The sequence below is a fragment of the Aphis gossypii genome, chromosome 1, assembly GCF_020184175.1.
Source record: "Aphis gossypii isolate Hap1 chromosome 1, ASM2018417v2, whole genome shotgun sequence".
NCBI classification, from domain to species: Eukaryota; Metazoa; Arthropoda; class Insecta; order Hemiptera; family Aphididae; genus Aphis; species Aphis gossypii.
Window position 1 is genome coordinate 37,641,161 of NC_065530.1, and position 23,375 is coordinate 37,664,535.

Genomic DNA, 23,375 nt, shown 5'->3' on the forward strand with positions numbered 1-23,375 from the left:
GTAGATAGACGGTTTCATCGTTAATGGCTTATAAGCATAAAATATAGTATTAAGAATATTTAGTTAAAGCAATTATTTGAAAATAACCAAAAAAAGCTTGTTCTTACTGTCTCAACCCTACCATAACATATGGTCGTATGTCACCCTCTTCTGCATTTATTATCTATATATCGTGTATAAAATAGCATATCCTGACTCACTGATTCATTATCGCTTAGCTGAAACGGTTGAGTATAACATTTGATTAGTAGTTTCTTTTTATGATGTAAAGGCCCACTAAGAAAGTATTTTCCAAAGTGTATACATTTAAGTGGCTAAACAATGTAAAAAGGAGTAATAATGGAAAAAAATGTTTTTAGTAGGATTTTTTTTTTTTAAACCTACAATACATTATACTCTATATTAGTCATTATAATTTCATATAATTTTAAGACAGAGTAAATTTATTAGCATAATTTCATTTGTGCGAAATCAGTCAGTACATATTAGTTCATTAATTAAATACCTATAGTAAATAATTCCTCTACACTTCCTTAAAAGTACGTGATATTTTAATTATTTGCTTTCTATACCTGAATTGATAAATAATAAGATTATTCATTAAACAATACTTCAGTAAAAACATAAATATAACTATTAATCAATGTTGAAAGTTATGTTAATTTACCACATTTATCATATATATTTTACATATTACACGTCATATACATATGCTGTTTTTAAACGAAAGACAAATGTTCAACCACACGAATTGTGAAGTTTATACATAGTGTCATAGTTAGATATCTGTCAGCCTAATGAAATAATTGATTTTATTAAATAATTCACGTGCTTATGAATTATGATATTTATCATTTTAATATTTATTTAATTATTTAAGTGCAGACGGTGCACGGAAATAACTTTAACTTATTTATTATTATAACTTATTTTTTTATAGTTAAAAAGCAATAAAAAATATTAGTTAATGATTGATACCTATAAGTATCTCGTACTTACAATTGAACTACTAAGTACTAATACTATAAATACTAAAGAAAATTGCTTTTATAAATTATAATTTGAATACATATTTTAATTCTATCGGTTATCATTAAAATTCTGAAAAATGTGTTACCTATATTCCACCAATACTTACCTAGTATAATTCTATGAGGAATCTATACTCATATAGAATGTGTACGATTTTATACTTTAATATCTATGGAACTCTGCTACTACCTTAAAAAATATATTTATTATTTACAATAGCTAGTGATTATTATTTTATATTATATTTAGGCTTTTTTATCAGTCAATTATTATCCTTGCACGAGTTCATATATTCAACATTGTTGCATGACGTGTTCAGCGTCAAATGGAAATATGTTATTATGACTTATGAAATCTTTAAAATTTAATATTAAACAATAATAATTAGTAAATATGAGTTTAAAATTGAAAACTTTGATTTAACTAAGTATACTACTATAGTTTTCAACGTATTTATATAATTAATTTAACATGTTAATTTTGAAGTGCTATTATTAGGTATTCTAATAACATTTTAAAACTATAGAAAATATATAATTTTTTTGGAATTAAAATCAATTTGTTGATCTTTTACAGTAGTTGATTTATATTCTTCACATATAAGCACGTATTTGGTGGTTTGTAAAAACAACACGTCTCATGACAGCAAATGGTTTGAGATTTTTAACTAGTTCTTATATTTATATCAATATACAAGTTAATTCTGAAACAACTATAATCAATTATCCGATTAAAATTTTCTTAGATAATATCTTATTTCCTATACATATTATTAGAGACTCTCTAATTTTGTATTGACGAATTTGCAGTAAGTACTAAGTATGAAAAAACATACCCATATAGTTGTTATAGTAGTATGATTATTATTTCTAATAACTAATAAGTATTTATTTGTAATAATTTTAATAATAAATCTTTAAGTAACTAAAAAAAATAAAGACTTATAATTAAAAAGTGAACGGACTGCACAACCATTCAGAGTTGAACTGAGAATTGGATTCGGCCCGAGATAATACTATTAAAACGGCACATTTTCCAAAATTAAGTACCAACCGGGCACCGGCCATTGAATCAGCACTTTTCCAGCCTTCCGAGTTTTCCTCGGTAACTCGTCGACCCAAACACCCAGTCCGACCCTACAACCATTCAATTAAATGGTTTTAGTTAAATTTATTGTTGAAATTATTATCTTTGGAATCTTTGGATTAAATTATAATTTATAAATCAACATAATAAGTATATCGTGCATTTAGTAGACGATACACACTACGAACATGCACTAGAAATTGTGTAATTCGTATTAAATACACTAGTAGGTATATATATTTTCTACTTATTTTAGTTATTGGTAGTTAAACATTGGCGATGCGAATATGCGATATGGTGGTCTATTTTAATTCATCGATAAAAGTCTATTGTTAAAAAAAAGTTGTATTAAGTATTAACTGTCAATCGTCGCCATAAAAATATGAAATAGATAATTTGATTTTAATTAACCAATTTTATAATTTTGTAAATATTAACGTTAAAGAGCTAAAATATTTTTTAAATACATTAAACCTTGAAATAATTGTTGATGGGAGGGCCGGACCCTATGTAAGACTTATCTATACATTTTTAACAGTATAAAATAAAATACAAACAAAAATAATATTTATAATATGTCACTAAAATAATATACTAATCAGGATCTAATGAGTTGATAAAGCTTTAATTTATATTTGTATATTATGTACGTATTATACATATTGTTACTAATGCTAAATTTAATTGTTTAATTGTTTTAAATTTTTAATAATAAATAATTATGTATTTAAAATAATATGTAATCTGAGACTAAATACATAAATCGTATTTAAAAATAACTACATATTTATGACTGTATCATAATTATATCATAATCATAAGTCATATAATATTATAATATATCATAGATGATTCATAAAAACGGCTAGCTCAAAATATTACAGTGGGGAAATAAACTCTGTACATAGAACATTTTATACATTTATAATATAGTAGTTAACCGGCCGTTTGACAGAACATGATCGCATTCACTGAGCCTTTTTTTACACATTTATCTCTGACGGACAATTAGTTTATCTTATTGTAATTATTCAACAATTGCTAATATTGTGTGACGTTATTTCATTCATCGACGAATTTCGGATCAAATTATATTGTAGTAACAAATATCACGTGAGTATTTTAACATAATTAATATACTTACTTAAAAAATCCTTTAAAATCAATATAGTAACGTCGAGACTTTTATAATTTTTTAAAAACAATAATCATAATTACAAAATTGAACGATGTTAAAAATGTTGACATAGACATTTATAGAGATCATTGGAAAATAGGGCTTATCTCCTTCAAAATACTGTTTTTTACTTTCTTAGTAATTGTGTATACATTTTTATTTTAAGACACTGTAATAGTTATTGTATTATGTTATAATTGTATGTCTCAATAATAAATAATACATTAATATATTTATTTTATAATTAGCGTTGTAGGGTCCTTGAGCGACGTTTATTTTCGTTAATTAAAATTAAATAATTACCTATAGGTATCGTATCAGCAGTAGTGAGGAATTTGGTTTGGTGCTGATAATAATATATGAGCATAAATTTGGGGTTGTGTGTGTGTGGAAAGGAGAGAAATACCTTGCTTGTGAATTAACTTATTCTTTAAACTTTATTGTGGTTGTATTATGTTCAAAATTTACAGTATACTGTAAGATTGAAATTTTCCAATGCTAATTTTATTTCTTTACATGAAGTAGATGCGTGGATATTATTTAGTACTACTACTCTGAAAAGTTTTTCATTTTTTAGTTTAGAGGTGTAAAATTGTGCATTTAAAAAAATGGATTATTTGACGATAACCGTCAGAAGTGTTAGGTTTAATGTTTTTTTTAGTAGTTTTACAGTGAAAACCGGGTTTTTTTCGAAAAGATTGATAAGTTAATTTCTTCAAATATTGAAATCGAATTGTGGTTGCCAATAATTAATAAAGATCGGTGGAATTTGATCTTTTTTGGAGTTTCGTTGGATGTGTTCATTTCTGTGGTTTCGACAATAAGAGTGTTAGAATTCATTGGAATTATTTCGGGGTGTCATCTGTGTTGTTAAAATCAAAGGTATTTGAGTTTTGAAGTGCGGCAAAACAGTTTGGTGAAGAAAACATTTGAGTTTGGGTTTGAGAATTTGTTTTTGTTGTTTTTTTTTAAAAAGTAGTTACTCTCGGGAGAACGAAGACGATCTTCGTCTCTGGAGACTGGTGTTAGCAAATATTTTTTTATTTTTAGTGGAGGTACTGTTTTCTTTGACGATGTAGGCATATTTATTTTCGATATGTATAAATGTAATTACGTATTTCATTTAATTGTTAGCAGCTTTTATCTTAAGTGACCGTGAACGGCAACTGGAGATAAGGTAGCAATAAATCGACGAAACATGCCGTGTTGGGCGCGGTATTATATGTAACATGTAGACTGTGGAGTATTATGTTATAGTTTTTACCGGTTAATTATTAAAAAAGTTCTTGGATTCAGTATTTTAAGAGAACCGGACCTTTCGGAAGCTAAAGGTAGTGTACACGGCTCGGTGATATTTAGGTAAATATTTTGGTATAAATTTCAATTATCCATTGAAACTTTGAGCACGATAAGGAAAGAAAAAAGATATCGGAACGGCGGAGCACATGTGTGTGTGATGACTTTCCACGGTAGACTTCGTTTATAAAGTAAATAAAAATTAATAAATAGGTACCTATATAACAAACATTTGTTTTAATAGCTATTTTTGTATAATTTTTACATTATTATAATCGTAATTTAAGATTGATTGGAGATATAATATAGGCAGTAAGCACCTACGTAAATGATAATATACACTTTTCAAAAATACCGGTATTTTATCAATATTATATTTAAATTGTTTTTCTCTGTCCTTTGCGCTTTATGTATGTGTTGTAAGTATAAGTACATGAGAGGCAATCAATATTATTAGGATATTAATTATTAGTAACTTATTTTAAATAAGAGTATAAGACGTTTTATTATCATATTGTTTCGAAAAAATAACTAAAACTACCTAGTATATTATAATATAATTTTACAAATCAAATAAAATACAGAATCGAAACAGTATGCATATATAAAAAAAATAATTACAGGAATTGATAAAACAATTGTAGTATAATATGCTTAGAGTAAGCAGATATAAAATACGAAAATATGAGACTAAATTTTATTATTTATTATTATACAGTGGGTACTAGGTGTGGTGGATACATCGAGAATCAAAATAAAAAATGATTTATCCCGATGAGTGGATATTAAGACATTATACAGATATACAGAGCACAAAGCATGCAAAGACAGAAGTGTTACACATTAAACGCTGAGCGTTAACTGACAAAATATAAAAACTATAAATATTTCATAGAATACTGACATTTCGTGAGAAATCATATACTTATATAAAAATAATTTATACGTGATGACGTATTGTAATGTATCGTCTTTCACGATATCACGATCGTCGTTGTCTCTACGCGGGCTGTGATCCATTACGACGAAGACTTATAACAGCTTACTATATTCCAATAATTGAATTCGATACATACAAATCGCAAAAATAATATTATTCTACAAAGGCATAAATCATAATTATATACGATAAATATTTATAAATTACGGTTTATTTAAACCGTAATTAATATTTAATACAGATAGATGAAGACTATGTTTTTAATTTTACATAATTTTCTTTACATATTTTTGTATCTATGAAAATAGACATATTTTTAAAAAGCGGGACAATTTAACGTCCCGGAAGCTCATCTCAGTATAACGGGACAGACTTTCGAACTACGGTAGGTACTTTCCCGTATGGTACGGACTTCTGGCCACCCTAAATATGCTATGCTTGATGGAATAATAGTCTTATAAATGATCATCGATCTACAAAATGCACGAAATCATCATAAAATCCTACCAAGTGTGATATATGCTCAGAACAGCCTTTGACAAAAGATAATCTTTTCTATAAGAATCTCATTTCGTTTCACTCTTATTTTTCCATATAGTGCCTAACGCCAATGTGTAATTCCGCTTTTTTAAGTCAACAACAATAATTGTAGGCAAAAGTCACAATCAATACTATCATCAGATCAATTGAAAAACACAATCACCAAATTTCCTCAAAAATTTTAATCTATTGGTAACCGGTTAGTGGTTACAATAGGTACTAGGTACTTTTACTAATTTCCATGTATCCCATTCTTCTATTTCAACTCTATTATACTAACGTTTATTATTATTATCATTGTATACACTTTTCTCTTAGATTATAAAATAATTGTTGAGATATAATAAACTTTGATTGAAATATCAAAAAATAAAAAATAAATGTAAATGTAAAAATTTACTATTTATATTACAGGGATGGCCAACATAAATATAGAATATGTTCGTGGGTCATTTGAATAAATATAATGATACCAAGAGCTAAAATATTTATAGATACTTTTTTTATAAACTGATAATTTTTATAAATGTTACCCCAAAAAAAAAAAAAAAATAATAATAATAAGTAAATTTTGGTTTTTTAAATAAAACGAAAGCCGCATTTAATAATAACAAGAGCGGCTTGTGAGCTACAACTTGCTACCCCAGTTATATTAGGTAGGTATAACAACCGTACTTAGGTAATTATTATTATCAGCGTTCTGTACCTACAATTTAATTTACACAATATTTGAGTTGTATAGTTTATAAAACGCATGTAGGTATCTCGTTAATAATTATGTGTTTTCAAATGATTTAATTGCATTTTCTATTACAGGTAAAATAATAATTTATATCAAGTACAATAATTTTTGCATTTAACAAAGAAGAATCGAAAAATTTTCAGAGATGCTCAAATCGGGAGTTCATAGACAAATATACGCCACTATAGCCGGTAAGAATACAATATGTTTACGTGAATACGTGTTTACTGTTTATTATACGTTAAATACATAAATAATTCTAGATGATATACCTAGTTATTAATTAGTCTTTAATTTTTTATCATAACACAACAAAACACATTAAAGCATAAATTGAAATAAAAATTATAAAATAAATTAAAATATAATAACTACCTAATAAACATTTACTACTCTCGAGCTGTAGGTTAAGATTTTTATATTTGTTAGAACAACAGTTAATAATTCTGAGAAAAAAATTAAAACTAATTTTATTTACCTATCTGAATTAATCTTTTTTCCTGCAACATGACATTTTACGATAATCCACAAAAATAAGTCTATCTATTATAGTGATTACTGATTAGTGAAGCTTTCAGTGAAATTTAAAATTTGTTAATTTTTTTGAGAACTGGGTCATCTATTATATGTTGTATACTGATATTGTTAATTTTTTATCTTTCATTAAGAAAACATTATTTTTATAAAATTGAAAACTTAAGCTGTTCTAATTTGGTTATGTTTTCTCAATTGAAATATTTTTATACTGTTTGAATAAATAAAAACAAAATTAATAGTTATTTTTAAAATTTTAAAATTAGAATTGCTTAAGATTTTTTTATATTTGTCATAAAATCAAAATTTTCAAACAGATTATTGTTGAAAAAAAAACTGGATTAGGTTAGTGTGATATTTTTGGAACTCGATAGTTAAGTGTTAAAACATCAAAGGTATGAAAACCATAACACTTTAGAATTTGCTATATATTTTTAAAACTATGAATTATTCTCATTCGTTCAATCTTATGAAATAAATTAATTACTAGCCGAAATTAATCGTGTCACAGTGAAAATATATATTTCCATATAAATGCGAGCTCTAGTGATAACCAATTATAATAATATACGTAATATGGTGAATATCGATATACTTTAATTGTGTAACCACATACAGTATTACTAATGCGTATAGATTAATTAAATATTAAATATGAAAAATGTTGCCCCGTAAAATTTTAAATATACCGAACAATTAAAATAATTGTATGCTTATCGTCTTATCGTCACCAATTAAAAAATTATGGAGTATATATTTATTTAATGACTTTTGCCTCATAACAGTCATAACAATAAACGTTGAAAACGTGAATAAAAACAAACCAAAATTTCATCAACTTTTTATTATGTGACGTTTCTTTCATAAATCATAACATAATACAAATTAAAAAGCCATTGATCTGAAAATTATCCGATCGAACTATCACTTCGGAGTTCCTAACATGCAATCATGTTTTTTGTATTCCTAAAAAAGCGTACCTAGTAAATTATTCATTATAAACATATTTCACATATTATAAAACAGTGACATTATATACGAATTTGGCATAGGGAAACTATAATCTAAAGTCGGGTCTAAATCCGATAGTTTCAATTGCGACTTAGTTTAGCTAAGTATACCTAATACAAAATTATTGAATATTACAGTATACATTATATTAGTAATATAGTAATTACAATAAAGGTTATTGTTATAAAATATAAATTTGATAATTTCTAGGACATCTATACAGATATATATGTAACTATACAGACATAGACATTGAATCTCATTTGAATATTTTCTTATACACTTATGAATTTTCTTATATAATTGAGATATTTACATACAAATAGGTACCTCAAAATACTTATAGTTTTGAAACATGGCTGCATATGTATTTTGAACATCGATCCACCACACAGATATGTAAATTATTATAAGTTATGATATTAATAAAGTTTGTATTTTCGTATTAATAACAATATTAAAGATAATGGTTTCTTGAGCACTATAATAACAGTGGCATTAATTATAATTATTAAATCTATCACAATCCAAATTAAAAAAAAAATATTATGTTTTATTTTAATTGTTACAAATTTGATTATCAATATTCTAATTTCGGCAGTATTTAATTTCATTTTTATCCAGTATAAAAATCAGGTCATCAGTACCTAATTTATTATAATAAAGAAAGTATTAATTTTCTTTAATCCTTATGACCTTGTAATAAGTCTTGACACTTGTTAAAAAATAAATAGATGTTGTCAAACAGTGCGATTTAAACATACAACAATAAATAACACTACTTTTTTAAATTGATAAAATTAACTATTTACAAAGCATTTCTATTAAGTAAAATATAACTTTAAAAAATCTGATTCAATGATACTTACGTTTATACGATAAAAACTATAGTTATCCATACTATTACACACACATTTTCAAATGCAATGCTTTCAGTATAAATGAATTAACCGTATAATTAATAGTAAAATAAATTACTTTTAATGTAAATATAATACAAATTATATTTAGTAAAATAGATTAATAGAGGCAGATCATCTTCTCTCATCAGAAATGTTTTTTGTATGCAATAATTTTCAATTAAACTCAAATTTAACACTATTTTAGTTATATGTTTGACTTCCTTTCCTCCCTTTTAAATGTAATTATAATCAGTTGTATTCTTGTACTTATCAGTTTCAATTATAAATTTGCAATCGGATTGCTACTTACTATAGAATTTATGATTGCTTTTATAGTTTAATATAATTAGTTTAGTCCTTATTGCGATCACGTTTTATTTTAGTGTTATAAGTTATTATATTATTATAACATAAATGATTTTACGTAATAGTATTGATTAATTAATGTACATGTATATTTAATCAATGGTAATAGGTATCGTTTTATTGATTTATGATTTTATTTCGTTATTTCGTTGGATTATGTTAGCTAATAAGTATCTCCATATTTAAAAATTACCAAATCTGGGACAATAATAGTTAAAATATTTATGTACATAGTTAGTCGCAATAGTCGTATGGATTAAGTTTCAAAGGATATTTAGAATGTCTTTTGGGAGGCCTACATTCATTTTTTTGCAATAAATCAGATAATAAAATTAACGAGACTTGGACGTGTACTCCAATTTCGTCTATTATACTTTGCACTTTTTGTCCACAACATGCTTAAAATATATTATACTCACTCGGTTTGTTAAAACTATATTGTATACCTACTGTTATGTACCTATTACAATATAGCGTCCATGTCGATATTCATCAGTGGCATGTGGCTGGGGTGGCCCAGCTCGGCGTCCGAGAAGTTCATGAAGCACGAGACGGGCGAGCTGCATGTGACCTACGACCAGCTGTCGTGGATCGTGTGCATGATGGACCTGGGAAACTTCATCAGCCCGCTGTTCGGCGGTTACCTGATGGACCGGTTCGGCCGGAAGAAGGTGATCGCCGCGCTCGGACCGCTGTTCATCGTCTCCTGGTCACTGACGCTGTTCGTGCCCAACACGGTGGCCCTGTACACGGCCAGGCTGATGGCTGGCCTGGGCAAAGGCGTTTCGTACACGGTGGTGCCGGTGTTCCTGGGCGAGATTGCGGGAGTGGACATCCGGGGCGCGCTGGGCAGCGTGTTCACCATACAGCTCAGCGGCGGCGTGCTGTTCGAAGTGATCATCGGCCCGTACGTGTCTTACCAAACGCTCAACGCCACGTCTGCCATAGTGCCCGTGTTGTTCTTCATCGCTTTCATCTGGGTGCCCGAGTCGCCGTATTACCTGCTCAAAGTTGGCCGGCAGGCCGACGCGGCCCGGTGCCTGCGTTGGTACAGAGGCTGTGATGCCGGAAGTGGAGACGACACCGTGGACGCGGAGCTCCAGCTGATGGAGGTCAACGTCCGGAAAGACATGGAAAACGGGTCGGCGTTCGGCGAGTTGTTCACCAACCAGAACAACTTCCGTGCGCTGGCCGTGGTGGTAGTGGCGTGCGCGGGACAGCGCGCAGGCGGCATCAGCAGCCTGACCGCGTACTCCGCGCTCATACTACCCGAACCGTCACCCGTCATGGGTAAGTTCGAGTTCATAATCGCGTTCGCCATTGTCCTGGTGATAGTCAACTTTATCGGGCTGGCCATGGTCGACCGGGTGGGTCGGAAGCCTCTGCTGATCGCCTCCGTGACGGGCCTAGGCGTGGTCACGTTCGTCTTTGGCGTCTACTACTTCGCCGCCGAAAACTTTCCTGACGCCGCGTCGGCGTTCCGATGGGTACCGTACGCGTGTCACACCACTTTCGCCGCCACGTTTTCCATCGGTATCGGCTTCATACCGGTGGTGTTTCTCGGCGAGATGTTCCCGGTCAACGTTCGGTCCCGGTGCTCGGCGTTCGCGTCCGTCACTCTCGCCTTCTTCTCGTTCTTGTCCAACAAGATGTTCCTCGTCGTCTCGCGCGATTACGGTTATTACACCATGTTCTGGACGTTCTCCGCCGTCAACTTTTCCTGTGCGTATTTCTTGCACAGGTACGCAATCGAGACAACCAACAAAACGTTCCTTGAAATCCAAGAAATCCTAGACGACAGTGTTCGAAACGGATCAAGAAGGCGAAGGAAACTACCGGAAATCGCTGTGATGTACGACAACTCGAGCAGGGTCAATATTCAATAATAATTTTATATTATGTACATGGCTACCTACCTAATGTTATTATGTATAATTATAGGGACACCCGATACGATATTTTCAATCCGCGAGTCTGAAATCGCGGGTTTTAATATTATGTATATAGTATATATTGTTATGTAGGAATTAGAAAGATAATTCAGTAAACACCCGCTATTTAAAAAAGTAAATAGGTACCCCCAGATATTACCTGTTAACGTTTTAAAAAATATGTTTTTTTAGATATTTAAGACTATAGTCGTTACGAAACAAATTAAAAAAAAAAATTTACTTTTCTGAATAGCATTGTATTGTAATGTATCTACATTCTAAATTTATTCTACAATAATTTCATATTCCTAAATAAATGGTACCTATCTATCTTGCAGTTTTTTCAAAAAATGTTATATCACAATGACTGTATTATTCAGCAAAATTTTTTTTGGGATAATGATCGTTTTCAGTTAAAAAAAATCACCCTGTGATATTAGGTATAGGTAGTTAATTATAGATACTAGATTGGTATAATACAGTAATTATAGTGATGTTTTAGCCGTTTCAGGTAGGTATCTACATCTACTAGTAATGTGATTATATAATATTATACAATCAATGGTAATATTTTACAATATTTTACAATATGTTTATTTTTATAAATTTAAATGTTTGAAGTAGTTTTTAAATGTTTAAATATAGGTACCTATATATTTATATTTTGAACGTTTAAACTTGCTTCTTAACATTTTAAGAGACAAAATGTAAAATGTGTACATAATTTAATTGTGATTATTTTTATTACGATAATATTTTTTTAGAATAAATATGAAATACTTATTTTTTTATTGTTTTTAATTTTTATTTCTTGTCTATAATATAAATATATAACTATTCTGTCTTGGTGTCAATATAAAAATTATACTAAATGGTAGCCAGTAGGCAGGTATATATATTATAATACCTAACTATTTAAAATACAATTTTATAAGTATTACAAAACAATATTGTCATCCGTTATTTCTAAATTATTAAAGTTATGATCTTTTACGATGACAAAACAATGTACAATCATAAAAATGTAAAAAATGTGAGTATTAATTTTCTTATTAAGCCCACAGCTACTTGTTGGTAGATTTTTTCGAAAAAAAACTAGTTTTTCGTAACTTTCACAGTGAAATATGACATTTCAAAAATACACAAAACTCAACAAAGAAATGTCGCACTATCATATAAAACAATAATAATATGTAATATCCCCAAGTTTAATGTGAAAGACCAAGTAAAAACCTCTTTTTAAAAAAACACATTATTTATTTATTTAATTATAGGCAGTGCCTTTTGAATACAATTATTACATACATACTTGTTTATTGATGTTATAAATTCATTTGTACCTACCTACCTACTTACCTAGGTACCTTCTAGCTTTTTTTAAAAATTAAAAAGTTTAAAATAACTTTATTCACTGTAAGTAAATGGTTTTCTAATCATACATTTTGATTACTGTAGTGTGTATAATGTATATGACTATATGAAGATCAGTCTTTAACTATTAATAAATTATCCAACTTTCAGTCCTCTGGACTCTGACTCATATTTTCAATCTTTGGATCCTGTAGTAATGAAAGAAAGACCATGCAGTGACTTCAAACTCTAAACCGTAGACCAAACATCAATAATTTAATATAGGTACTCTAAATAGCCTAAACCATATTTTTCTTATACAATTTAACATGATATTTTAAAGGTTTAGCCGGTTTACGAACATTGGAAACAAATTTAAAATTACCTACCAAATGAAACAAAATTAAAAACAATATACAATATGTACTTTTAGAAGTTAAAATTTACTATGTGCAGTAGCAAATTTAAAAGTGTGCATTACTTTTTGTACTTTAAGTAAAGTTATTTTGTTTTTAATTTTAAAATTTTTATTTATATAGGTATCAAGGATTTTTATAGAAGATTGTCTTATATTGTATTTATTATAACTAATTATTAATAAATACCTAAAACAATTACGATACAAAGTTATATATGGCATGTGTACTACTAAGTCTATGTTTGTTATTTAAAAATATTTTGGAATATGGAATTAGATGTGCAGTAGCAAAATACTTTAATTTTAGGCCCTGGTGATGGGGATGGTAGGTTTAAAGGGGATGTTGGAGAAGCTGTGAGCTCTCAAATGCGGAATAATGGAAAAAATAAAAAAGGCATGTTACGAAATATTCTTTTTTGTATAGAAAAGTCTAAATTAGATTCTAATTATTAGAGTCAAATAAAACATTTATTTACTAATATTAAAACTTTTTATTTTAATTAAAAATACTGGTCCATGAAGGTATGAGAATTTTTGTTTTAAAGGGGGGGGGGCATAAGTTTTCAGTTATCTTAGTGAAGAGGTGCTGAATCAAAAAAGGTTAAAAAACACTATTCTATAATTTAACTATCATTATATGTGACAGTATCTTCATCACAGAGTCCATACAGTTCACTATAGTAAACTGTTAAAGAGTTGTACCTTGAATTAAGCATATTTTGTTGTACCTCAATAAAACCGTCTTCTGCAGATTGAATACACTGAAAAATATAATGATAATAATTATCATATAGTAAATATTGCATATTAGTAATTACTATAAAATTATAATTTTGTCTTACATCGAAAATGTTAGTATTCTTTGGTAAATGTAGTGCAATATTTGATGAGATTTTTCGAGTCAAACTCATCATGTGTTTTACGCCACCTTTCTCGGGCATTATGTAACTTAATTTGTACTCTTCGAGGTTCATGAGATCAGGTCCACCCCAAGGTGGGGACAAAAACACAACATCAGCTTTAAGAGTTGGCGCTAAAGCAAAGAAATCACCAATGATAAATTGAATTCGATCCGCAACACCATATAATTCTGCATTGTGACGGGCTATTTCAATCTTTTTTGGATCAATATCAATAGCTATAACTAAAATACAAAATAAAATAAATAAATTTTATTGTATCAGTGATAATATGACATGTGAAACATAATTATTGACGTTTTAAGACTTACCAAGTTCACAAGTCTTAGCAAATTGAATAATGTTACTACCAGCTCCACAAAATGGATCAACAATTAAATAGCAACTACAACGTTCAGCTATATGAGTACTAATTATTTCAGGAGTGACAGAATACCAACTCTCTGAAACCGATTAAAAACATTTCAAATATAGAAGTGTATAGATGTTAAATTATTATTAAATATTAAAATAAATCATTATAACATTAATTATAATTAGTTATTATAAACTTATAATACCTTCATCTAGTTTTATCCCTTTTTCAAATTTAGAAAACAGCATATATCTTTTTTTCCAAAACTTCAATAATTTAGGTTTATTTTGCAAATAACTATAGCCCAGTCTATCCATTTCTTCAATAGCATATTTTTCTTTTAGATCTTTCCATTCTTCTTTTTTCAATACTTTTTTATTTTTGACTTTATTCTTAACACAATCCTTAGAATTACTTAATAAATTATCATCAAATATTGGCGTTGCAGACTAAAAAATATAATAACAAACTTTAATAAAAGCAAATATTAATATAGAAATACAGTTGAGTATTAAAATGAGTATCATTGACTTTTATTCTTCATTAAAAACTTATACATAAACTAATAATTAATTAATTAAACTTGAAATGATAAAATTGATTAATGGTTGATTAAGTATTAAAATTACTATTGAAAAAAAACATGAGATGTTTAGTTTGTATACTTGTTATACATAGTACAAGATTTAAATAAATACCTGAAATAAATAATATGATGTGTAAGCTATAAACCAATTTTATTCTGGAAGAATTTGATTAAGATGCCTTTTATTTACTCAAACTTAGTTTTTTTAAACCATGATATCAGATCAGTATACTCTATAATCAATAATATTTTTAAATAATGAAATGTTTAAGTCAATTATATAGGTAAAAATAAATTCTTTGAGTCTTAACACTATTAACAAAGATATTGTAAGTCTATGTATAAAGGTTAACATTAATAGTTATAAAATTATTACATTACTTTGACATCACAATAATTTGAGTTTTTAGAGTCCATTTTATCTAAATAAAATATACTTATCAGCCCTAATAGATATTAGTAATTAATCAAGAAACTAAAATATTGTCAAAAAGATAATTAAAACTCACTGTCTTTGGAAATCTGTACACATTTAGATGACGAGTTGATTTAATAATGTTTTTTTTAAGATATTGAACAAATCCCGTATCAAACATATCTTGATCATTATAAATATATCCCATTATACTTATAGCCCTATAAGCTTTGGAAAGTTTACTGTTATTTCGCTGAAAATTTCTAAAAATACAAATCAATTTTATTAAAATAAAACTAACTTAATAATTATTTGTTAAAAAAAATTGTGCTTTTTTTCAAAAATAATAGATGATCAATTTATGTTACACTAAATGATGTTATTCTCTAATCTCTTGTAAGTTACAATAGTTACCTATCAAACTAGTAATTATATCAGTCATAAGTTTTTGAGTTTGATTATGTATAATTTCTACACATGATGGAAAATGTTGTTATAATGTTATCCAGTATTAGATAGTATTACAGCCGCAGTAGATAAAACCATTAAGATATATAATATCTACTATAGGTTAGTTCTATGTCTAACTACAACTACTAGTTTAAAGAAAAGTTTAGTGGAGTTTATTACTATATTGTAATTATTGTAGATCATATTTTTGTTAGTTTTTTACAATGCACATTGGATCAACATTATTATATTACCGTTGTATGTTAAAATATTTGTAAATTTTGTGTTAATTCTTTTAAAATTGTATTATTAATATAATTTTAAATGGAAAACAGATTGAACAATAATATACATGATATAATTAATAAAAAAATATAGTGAAAATAATTCATTTATAACTGTAAAACGAAGTACAAAACAAAAATGCACCTGTCTAGTAGTTGGAAAGTTATGCAATTCTCAAAATGCCATAGTTCATTATCATGTAAAAATAAATAATTATAATACAAAAATGTAACTACAATTAACATGTTTAACTTATATTGTTTGGAATTAACATAAAACCTTAGTAAATAACGTTATTAACTTAAAAAAGTATTCATTATTACTTATTAACGTTATAAACTGGTTAATAACATTAATATAAATGTAACATCTTTTACTGTAACATTATTATATATAATATTATAACAATTGGGTATTGATTGTATATGCTGTGATAAATTGTGCTAATTAGTAATTTGCTTACTTATACTTGTAAAGGAAATCAAAATTTGAAACACAATCATCAGTAATAAGTTCTTTGCTATGATTTAAACTACACTCATCATTCTCACTGTTTGAACATAATAGAAGTAATTAAATATTGTATAACTAATATAAAAAAAATTGTCTAAAATAATAATTTACGAATTTTCTGAAGTAGTTTCTGAAACAGTAGGATACATCTCATTTATAAACTTCCAATATAATATTTGATACTGTTGTTCTGTATGTTTTTTATATACATTTTCAATGTCTGCTGGAAGATCATCTGGTGCATAATTTTCATACAGTTTTATCCAAGTTTCATTTACAAACTGTTCCCCATTCTTTTCCCAATAAGCATACCATTCAGCATGTTGTTGTTCTTGTGATTCATTGGTACTTAAGTTTGTAAACTGCTTTTGAACAATTGAACATTCATCTTCTTTATTAGATACTAACTGCTCAGTGCATCTTGTATCTAATTTACTAAAACAAAAAATAGATATTACAAATAACTTAGATATATATTTATAAATTTCCATCCAGTTAATTTTTGACTGAAAATATATTAAACAATATAGCTTAATTTACACCTAAACATAACATAAAATTAAATAAATTATGTTGTTGATAGTTTATATATACTTAAGATAACATCGGGCCAAAAGGCGACTGCATAATAATTTGACATATTGATCTTTTGAAGTATCAGCATGAAACGATATTTCAGCAAGTACTTCATATTTACAGCTCATGTCAAAATTTAAGTTAGTCATATTCTGAAAATTAAAATATTATAACTAAATATAGAATAATACTTTGTAATAATCGGTAGAATGCAGATAACAATGTAATCAAGAAAATAACCAAAATGATAATATGATATGACATTTATTTTTGGCGGTTTTTTAGTTCAATGATAAAAAAAAAGTAATTTCAAAATTTTAAATTTAAGTTTAAAGTGCTTTAGATATTCAGAATTCACTATAATATTTACTATTTATATTTAGCACACTGGTACTTACTACTGATAAATAGATAAAATTAATAAAAATTATTTGTTTGATTTCTAAAATAAAAAAAAAAATTTCCTTAAATGAAAAATTGTATGAATTTATATAAGTCACTGCGTTAAATAAAATGTTTGAAGAGTACCTGTACACATATCATGAAGATGACCTACTCAATATATTAAGATCTGAAGACAAAAAGCAGCACTACTCATTAACAATTAAGTAAATAGTCATTAAATATTTTAATTTATGAATTCATTAACAGTTGTATGGGTTTTTAGTTTTTTAACACTTTTTGAGAAAAATGCCAAACTAGGAGAAGAAATACTTGAAGATTCTATAAATTTGCTCGAACAGTTTGACAAAGATTTAATTATTGTTCAAAGAGTTTTAAAAAAAAAATACAAAGATAACACAGTCAAACTCAGGGTTAAAAAAAAAATACATACACGAATTACTGGTTTGTATTACTTTACTATCTTATTAATTCAAGTAGGTATTAAACCTTCGTTTGTAATTAAAATAATTTACTTTCATATTTGTTCATTTTTTATGCTTACACTGCAAATATATAGATATTGAAAAATAATTGTTTTATTTATAATATACTTAAATGCTTAAATTCTTTAATTAGTATAACTACGGTTATTTTACAATCAATCAAAAACTGCAGCTTGTAAATAATTTTGGTGTTTATTATGTAGCATTACCATTATGTCCAGAACTTCATCGTACAATATTTCCTCGTAATGAAGATATTGGTTCATTTTTACGTGTCAACGGTACTGTTGTACGGACAGTTTTGCCCAAGTTATTAGAGTACAAAAAAGTTTATTACTGTTCTAAATGTAAAGAACCATTTGATGTAAAGGTATGAATTAAGTTTTTAATATGTCTAGTCTATAATATTTCATAATAATGGTACCTATGTATTATGTAATAATGATAAAGTATGAATCTTACTATTAATATTGTTTATAAAATAAACTATTATTCCATAATAATGCTATTAGTAATCACTGTATAATAGATAATTATACTAATAACTATAGTTGAGTACTTAAAATAATAATATATATTAATACAGATACTTTTATGTTTTTATATTTCCTTTTACTTATTAGATATAATTTATAATTATGAATTACAATGATCTTTTTAAGATTGACTATGAGCAATTTAATAAATTGGTAGTTCCTTTAAGATGTCCAAACATAGAAGGCTGTCCGGGTACTAATTTAAAACCATTAAAAGACGAAGACCAATATATTAAAGATTATCAAGAAATTAAAATTCAAGTAAGTTTCTATTTACATTAATTATAATATTTGACCATTAAAAATTTTAACACATTTTTTTAATATCTTAGGAACAAATTGGTAAAGTAGGTCTTGGAGCAATGCCTCGCTCAATGTGGGTATCGCTAGAAGATGATTTGGTTGATAAGTGTAAACCTGGTGATGATGTCATAATATGGTAAAAATGAAATTATTACCTATTCTCATTTGAATCTGTAATGGTTTAAAGTATATTTTCAGTGGTACTGTTATTCGAAGATGGAATCAAACTATAGAAAACTCTTATATTGACATAGAATTATGCTTTAGAGCTAACCATTTGATTGTCTGTAATGATCAACAATCTGCAATTATGATAACAGATGAATGGGTGCATGAATTTGAAAAATTTTGGGAAGATAATAAAAACGATCTATTTGCAGCTAGAGATCTTATTATAGCATCAATTAGTCCTCAAGTCAGTTAGACTATGATTATTGTTTTATGTTCCTATTTATTCTGATTTTTAACATGCATTTTAGACTTATGGATTGTATACTGCAAAATTGGCTGTCGCTTTAGGTTTAGCTGGTGGAGTGCAACGGTCTGCATCAGAAAGTGGTGGAACAAGAATTCGTGGTGAAACTCATTTACTATTAGTTGGAGATCCTGGTACAGGAAAATCACAGCTGCTTAAATTTGCATGGAAAGTATGTCCTAGATCAATATTCACCACTGGAGTTGGTTCATCAAAAGCAGGATTGACTGTTGCAGCATTCAGGGTTAAATACTAAATTGGAATAATTGTGAATCAAAGTTAAATATGTTTTATTTTTTTATTATTAATAGGAAGGGTCTGAATGGCATTTGGAAGCGGGTGCCCTAGTATTGGCTGATGGTGGAATTTGTTGTGTCGATGAATTTGGATCATTAAGGGAAGATGATCGTACAGCGATTCATGAAGCAATGGAACAACAATCAATAAGTGTAGCAAAAGTACTTACAATTTTGAATTAAATAAAAATTATTATTTGTAATTATTTTATACTTTTTATTTTATTAAGGATTATTAATTTTCTATTTCTTTTATAGGCTGGTCTAGTATGTAAACTAGATACCCGTTGTACTGTTATGGCTGCAATGAATCCAAAAAGTAGATATAATTTGAATTTATCCATAACAGATAATATTAAAGTTGCCAGTCCATTGCTAAGTCGTTTTGATTTAATTTTAATTCTTATTGATACAAAAAATGAAGAGTGGGAAAAGTAATATTATTTTACTTTTGTAAGTTAAATTTTGATCTCATTTAATAAATAGATTAACTTATTTATTTAGAGTTGTATCTTCGTATGTGCTTCAAGGAAAAAAACCTGGAGCTCATAAAAATAGTACAACATTATGGAGTCTAGAAAAACTTCAACATTATTTTTGTACTATAAGAAGCATGACACCTGAGACTACAGAAGATGCTAACATAGTTCTAAGTAAATATTATTGGATGCAACGTCAAAGTACTTATAGAAATCCTGCTAGAACTAGTGTGCGGTTTTTGGAAAGCCTTCTGAGGTATCATATTAATATAGTTAAAAGAGTATTATAGTTATAGTAAAAGTTGGCTTTAGATCAATAAGTGTCACTAATTAGCGATTTTGTAACTATTATTGAAACAATAAGTATTTAGTCTAACATAATATTAGTTTAATTCATTAATATTTTAATTTTGTTGGGCGCTTGTTCAAATTTCTTAAAAAATTACTATTATTATTAAAATGAATAATATAATATATTTATTATTATTTTTATGACCGCTGTAGACTGAAGTTATCATTTAAATTCTATACAATTTTAACTATACTTTGTTTTTTAGATTATCCCAGGCACATGCAAAACTCATGTTCCGTAATCAAGTGCTCGTTCAAGATACTATAGTTGCTGTATCCCTGATGGAATGTTCAAATGATGATGGATCTCCAGATAGCATCAATACCTTATATACTAAATTTCCACTTTGTCCTAAAGAAACATATATCAAAGAAAGTAATATATTTTATTGCTATTATTAATTTTATTATTAGATAGTATTTTAATGATATTTTTGTTTGTAGTGGAAAGAATTTTGAAAAAGTTAGGCTTAGATGACATTCTTGAAAAAGAAATGAACCTGTGGTGTAATACATCTGTAGTACATTTATCTGATACAACTAACCCAAGTCTAGATGATGTTAGTAAACAGAACGTTGTTTCAAAAAATTCAGATAATAGTTTAACAAACAAAATCACAGAAACTATACAAAATATCAAAATAAAAAAACAAGAAGATTTTTACAAATCTCAGATGCCCAAAAAGGAAATAATAAAACCAATAACATCTAAAAATAAGAGAATATGTGTCAACTCTCCCAAACAAGATACACAAGTTATAATTGATGAAGATTCTAATGATGAAGATATTTTTGTCAGTAGCACCAGTAAAAAAAATACAAATGTTTCAATAAAATCATCTACCTTGCCTATAACAGCTGTAACACCACCAGATACATCAACAAACATTTTTAATAATTCTTGTTTAAAACGAAAAAATAATTCTTCACAATCACCACCCAGCACTAAATTAGATACAGGGCAGTTGGCAAGATTGAAGTTAAGTGCATATCGATGTAATAAAAAACCATACAGTTCAATTAATAATCAAAAACAATCAAATATTTTGAAATCACCAACCATTCAAAGTGATCTGTCATCAGATTTATCGAATATTTTCTCATTAGGAGATGAAGACGATTTATCATATTTGGATATAGATTGAACGTCTTTTAAACATTTGCACATTGGTTAAAATAAAAAAATTTTAACCTTTTCTAAAAATTGTATACTTATAAATTATATGTATATATTATATTTTTTTAATTTATACATAGTATAATAATTAATTTGTTGTTAAAATACCTATTTTATTGGTGCTTATAAAAAATTATTTTTTACTAATATCTTTAGTTTTTAATCATTATAATATAGCACTGAAAAAATAAAATATGATTAACAGTAAGTTCAGATTATATTATCAGAGAAGATTTAAATAAATAATAATATATAAATAAGTTTTTAATTATACATACCCTGAGGCATGAATTTAGATTTAAATACTATGAAAAACTAGATTCAGATTAATTTCAGGTTAAGTATCATTATTATTTTTTTTTTTTTGTACATATTTATCAAATTCATAGAATAGGTATCAAAATTATGAAATAAAAATAAATACTGAAGGAAATTGTTATATGTTAACTATGATTACCTTTTACGTTTTGTATTAAAACATACCTTTGAATCTATCAATCAAATTAAATTAAATAGCTTACCTATAGTATATTCATCGAGAAGTATATTACAGCAGTTTTAGAAAGTACTTAGTTCAATTATTAGTATAAAATAAATAATAATAGAGTGCTTTTATCTTATAAATTATAATACAAATGTTAAATACTCGCCTAGATTAATGTTTAAATGGTAATTTGTTTTTTAAACTGTATGCCTGTATCTATCGACTACGACTACCTATATAATATTAATATACCATAATTAAAATATACTTTTAGTTACCTATTACATAAAACGTCTATAACTTTATAAGCATGATTATTATATTTAATACAATATGTTAGTTATATACCTACTCATATCAGGCCCGTAGTGAGACTAAATTTTCAGGTGGGGCAAAGCACATTTTTGGGGGATGGTATTGTATATAAAAATAATGTCTTTCTAATATTTTTAGGGGTAGCAACGCCTCCTTGCCCCCCCCCCCCCGTGGCTACCGGCCTGACTCATATACCTATATATAATATACCACCTATTGACTATTCCCTTTGAAAAAAATTCCAGGTACCTACGCCACAGTGACAACTGCTATGAAGGACTTACAAGTAAAAAGTGGTCAATTTCACTTATTATATAGTTACTTCATTTATACCTACGTGTTAATTATAGGTACCTATATCAATTAAACTCAACACGTTGACAGTGTCCATGGGCGCCGCGAGGGGGGTGCAAGGGGGTGCACTTGCACCCCCTGGCTTTTCAAAAAATGAAAAAAAAAATGAATGGTATTATATAATACAATATTTATAAAATCAAATAATAATAATATAAATTATTATTATTATATCATATAAATAATAATTACTAATATTATATAATGTATATTAGAATTAGAAATCACAATATACTATGCACAAATGCACCCCCCCTGATAAAATTCCTGGCGGCGCCTATGACAGTGTCATA

General features: G+C 27.5%; 4 protein-coding genes across 7 annotated transcripts in view; 2 read left to right on the forward strand and 2 right to left on the reverse strand.

Annotated features, from left to right (window-relative positions):
• The window catches only part of LOC114120246 (PDZ domain-containing protein 2-like), a 70,045-nt gene extending 58,109 nt beyond the window's left edge, over window positions 1–11,936 (reverse strand). Inside the window, exon 1 of the mRNA XM_050197335.1 lies at window positions 11,926–11,936. The gene's annotated coding sequence lies outside the window, so the exon portion shown is untranslated. The remainder of the gene's footprint in view (window positions 1–11,925) is intronic.
• Window positions 3,017–11,887, forward strand: LOC114120243 (facilitated trehalose transporter Tret1-like). 4 transcript variants are annotated; one of them, XM_027982098.2, is made up of 3 exons: window positions 3,017–3,231; window positions 6,888–7,004; window positions 10,101–11,887. In XM_027982098.2, the coding sequence occupies exons 2-3, from the start codon at window positions 6,959–6,961 to the stop codon at window positions 11,510–11,512; spliced, it is 1,458 nt and encodes a 485-aa protein (XP_027837899.2). In that variant the 5' UTR covers window positions 3,017–3,231; window positions 6,888–6,958; the 3' UTR covers window positions 11,513–11,887. The 4 variants fall into 4 exon arrangements, with proteins under 4 accessions (XP_027837899.2, XP_050053295.1, XP_050053296.1 ...); XM_050197338.1 differs by lacking the exon at window positions 3,017–3,231 and adding an exon at window positions 4,542–4,654; XM_050197339.1 differs by lacking the exon at window positions 3,017–3,231 and adding an exon at window positions 4,608–4,626.
• A 1,395-nt stretch (window positions 11,937–13,331) lies between the features above and the next one.
• On the reverse strand, window positions 13,332–17,630 carry LOC114120215 (trimethylguanosine synthase-like). The gene is made up of 8 exons (XM_027982056.2): window positions 17,444–17,630; window positions 16,961–17,284; window positions 16,800–16,886; window positions 15,696–15,864; window positions 14,806–15,049; window positions 14,557–14,688; window positions 14,168–14,469; window positions 13,332–14,086 (listed from the first exon to the last, which is right to left on the reverse strand). The coding sequence occupies exons 1-8, from the start codon at window positions 17,572–17,574 to the stop codon at window positions 13,949–13,951; spliced, it is 1,527 nt and encodes a 508-aa protein (XP_027837857.2). The 5' UTR covers window positions 17,575–17,630; the 3' UTR covers window positions 13,332–13,948.
• A 120-nt stretch (window positions 17,631–17,750) lies between these two features.
• Window positions 17,751–22,076, forward strand: LOC114120214 (DNA helicase MCM9-like). The gene is made up of 12 exons (XM_027982055.2): window positions 17,751–18,033; window positions 18,093–18,271; window positions 18,516–18,682; window positions 18,975–19,109; window positions 19,181–19,287; window positions 19,350–19,566; window positions 19,631–19,870; window positions 19,938–20,084; window positions 20,181–20,356; window positions 20,427–20,657; window positions 20,959–21,128; window positions 21,197–22,076. The coding sequence occupies exons 1-12, from the start codon at window positions 17,939–17,941 to the stop codon at window positions 21,895–21,897; spliced, it is 2,565 nt and encodes an 854-aa protein (XP_027837856.2). The 5' UTR covers window positions 17,751–17,938; the 3' UTR covers window positions 21,898–22,076.
• Window positions 22,077–23,375: the final 1,299 nt, after the last annotated feature.

What these genes read in the sequence shown, in the direction of transcription:
- LOC114120243 (XM_027982098.2), top strand. Translation starts at nt 6,959, where the DNA reads ATGCTCAAATCGGGAGTTCATAGACAAATATACGCCACTATAGCCG. An exon ending in AATATACGCCACTATAGCCG is followed by an intron (nt 7,005 to 10,100) that starts GTAAGAATACAA and finishes ATTACAATATAG; the next exon opens with CGTCCATGTCGATATTCATC.
- LOC114120215 (XM_027982056.2), bottom strand. Translation starts at nt 17,574, where the DNA reads ATGACTAACTTAAATTTTGACATGAGCTGTAAATATGAAGTACTTGCT. An exon ending in GATTTCCTTTACAAGTATAA is followed by an intron (nt 15,865 to 16,799) that starts GTAAGCAAATTA and finishes TTGTATTTTTAG; the next exon opens with AAATTTTCAGCGAAATAACA. An exon ending in TGCTAAGACTTGTGAACTTG is followed by an intron (nt 14,470 to 14,556) that starts GTAAGTCTTAAA and finishes TTTGTATTTTAG; the next exon opens with TTATAGCTATTGATATTGAT.
- LOC114120214 (XM_027982055.2), top strand. Translation starts at nt 17,939, where the DNA reads ATGTTTGAAGAGTACCTGTACACATATCATGAAGATGACCTACTCAAT. An exon ending in GGTGATGATGTCATAATATG is followed by an intron (nt 19,288 to 19,349) that starts GTAAAAATGAAA and finishes GTATATTTTCAG; the next exon opens with TGGTACTGTTATTCGAAGAT. An exon ending in TAGCATCAATTAGTCCTCAA is followed by an intron (nt 19,567 to 19,630) that starts GTCAGTTAGACT and finishes CATGCATTTTAG; the next exon opens with ACTTATGGATTGTATACTGC.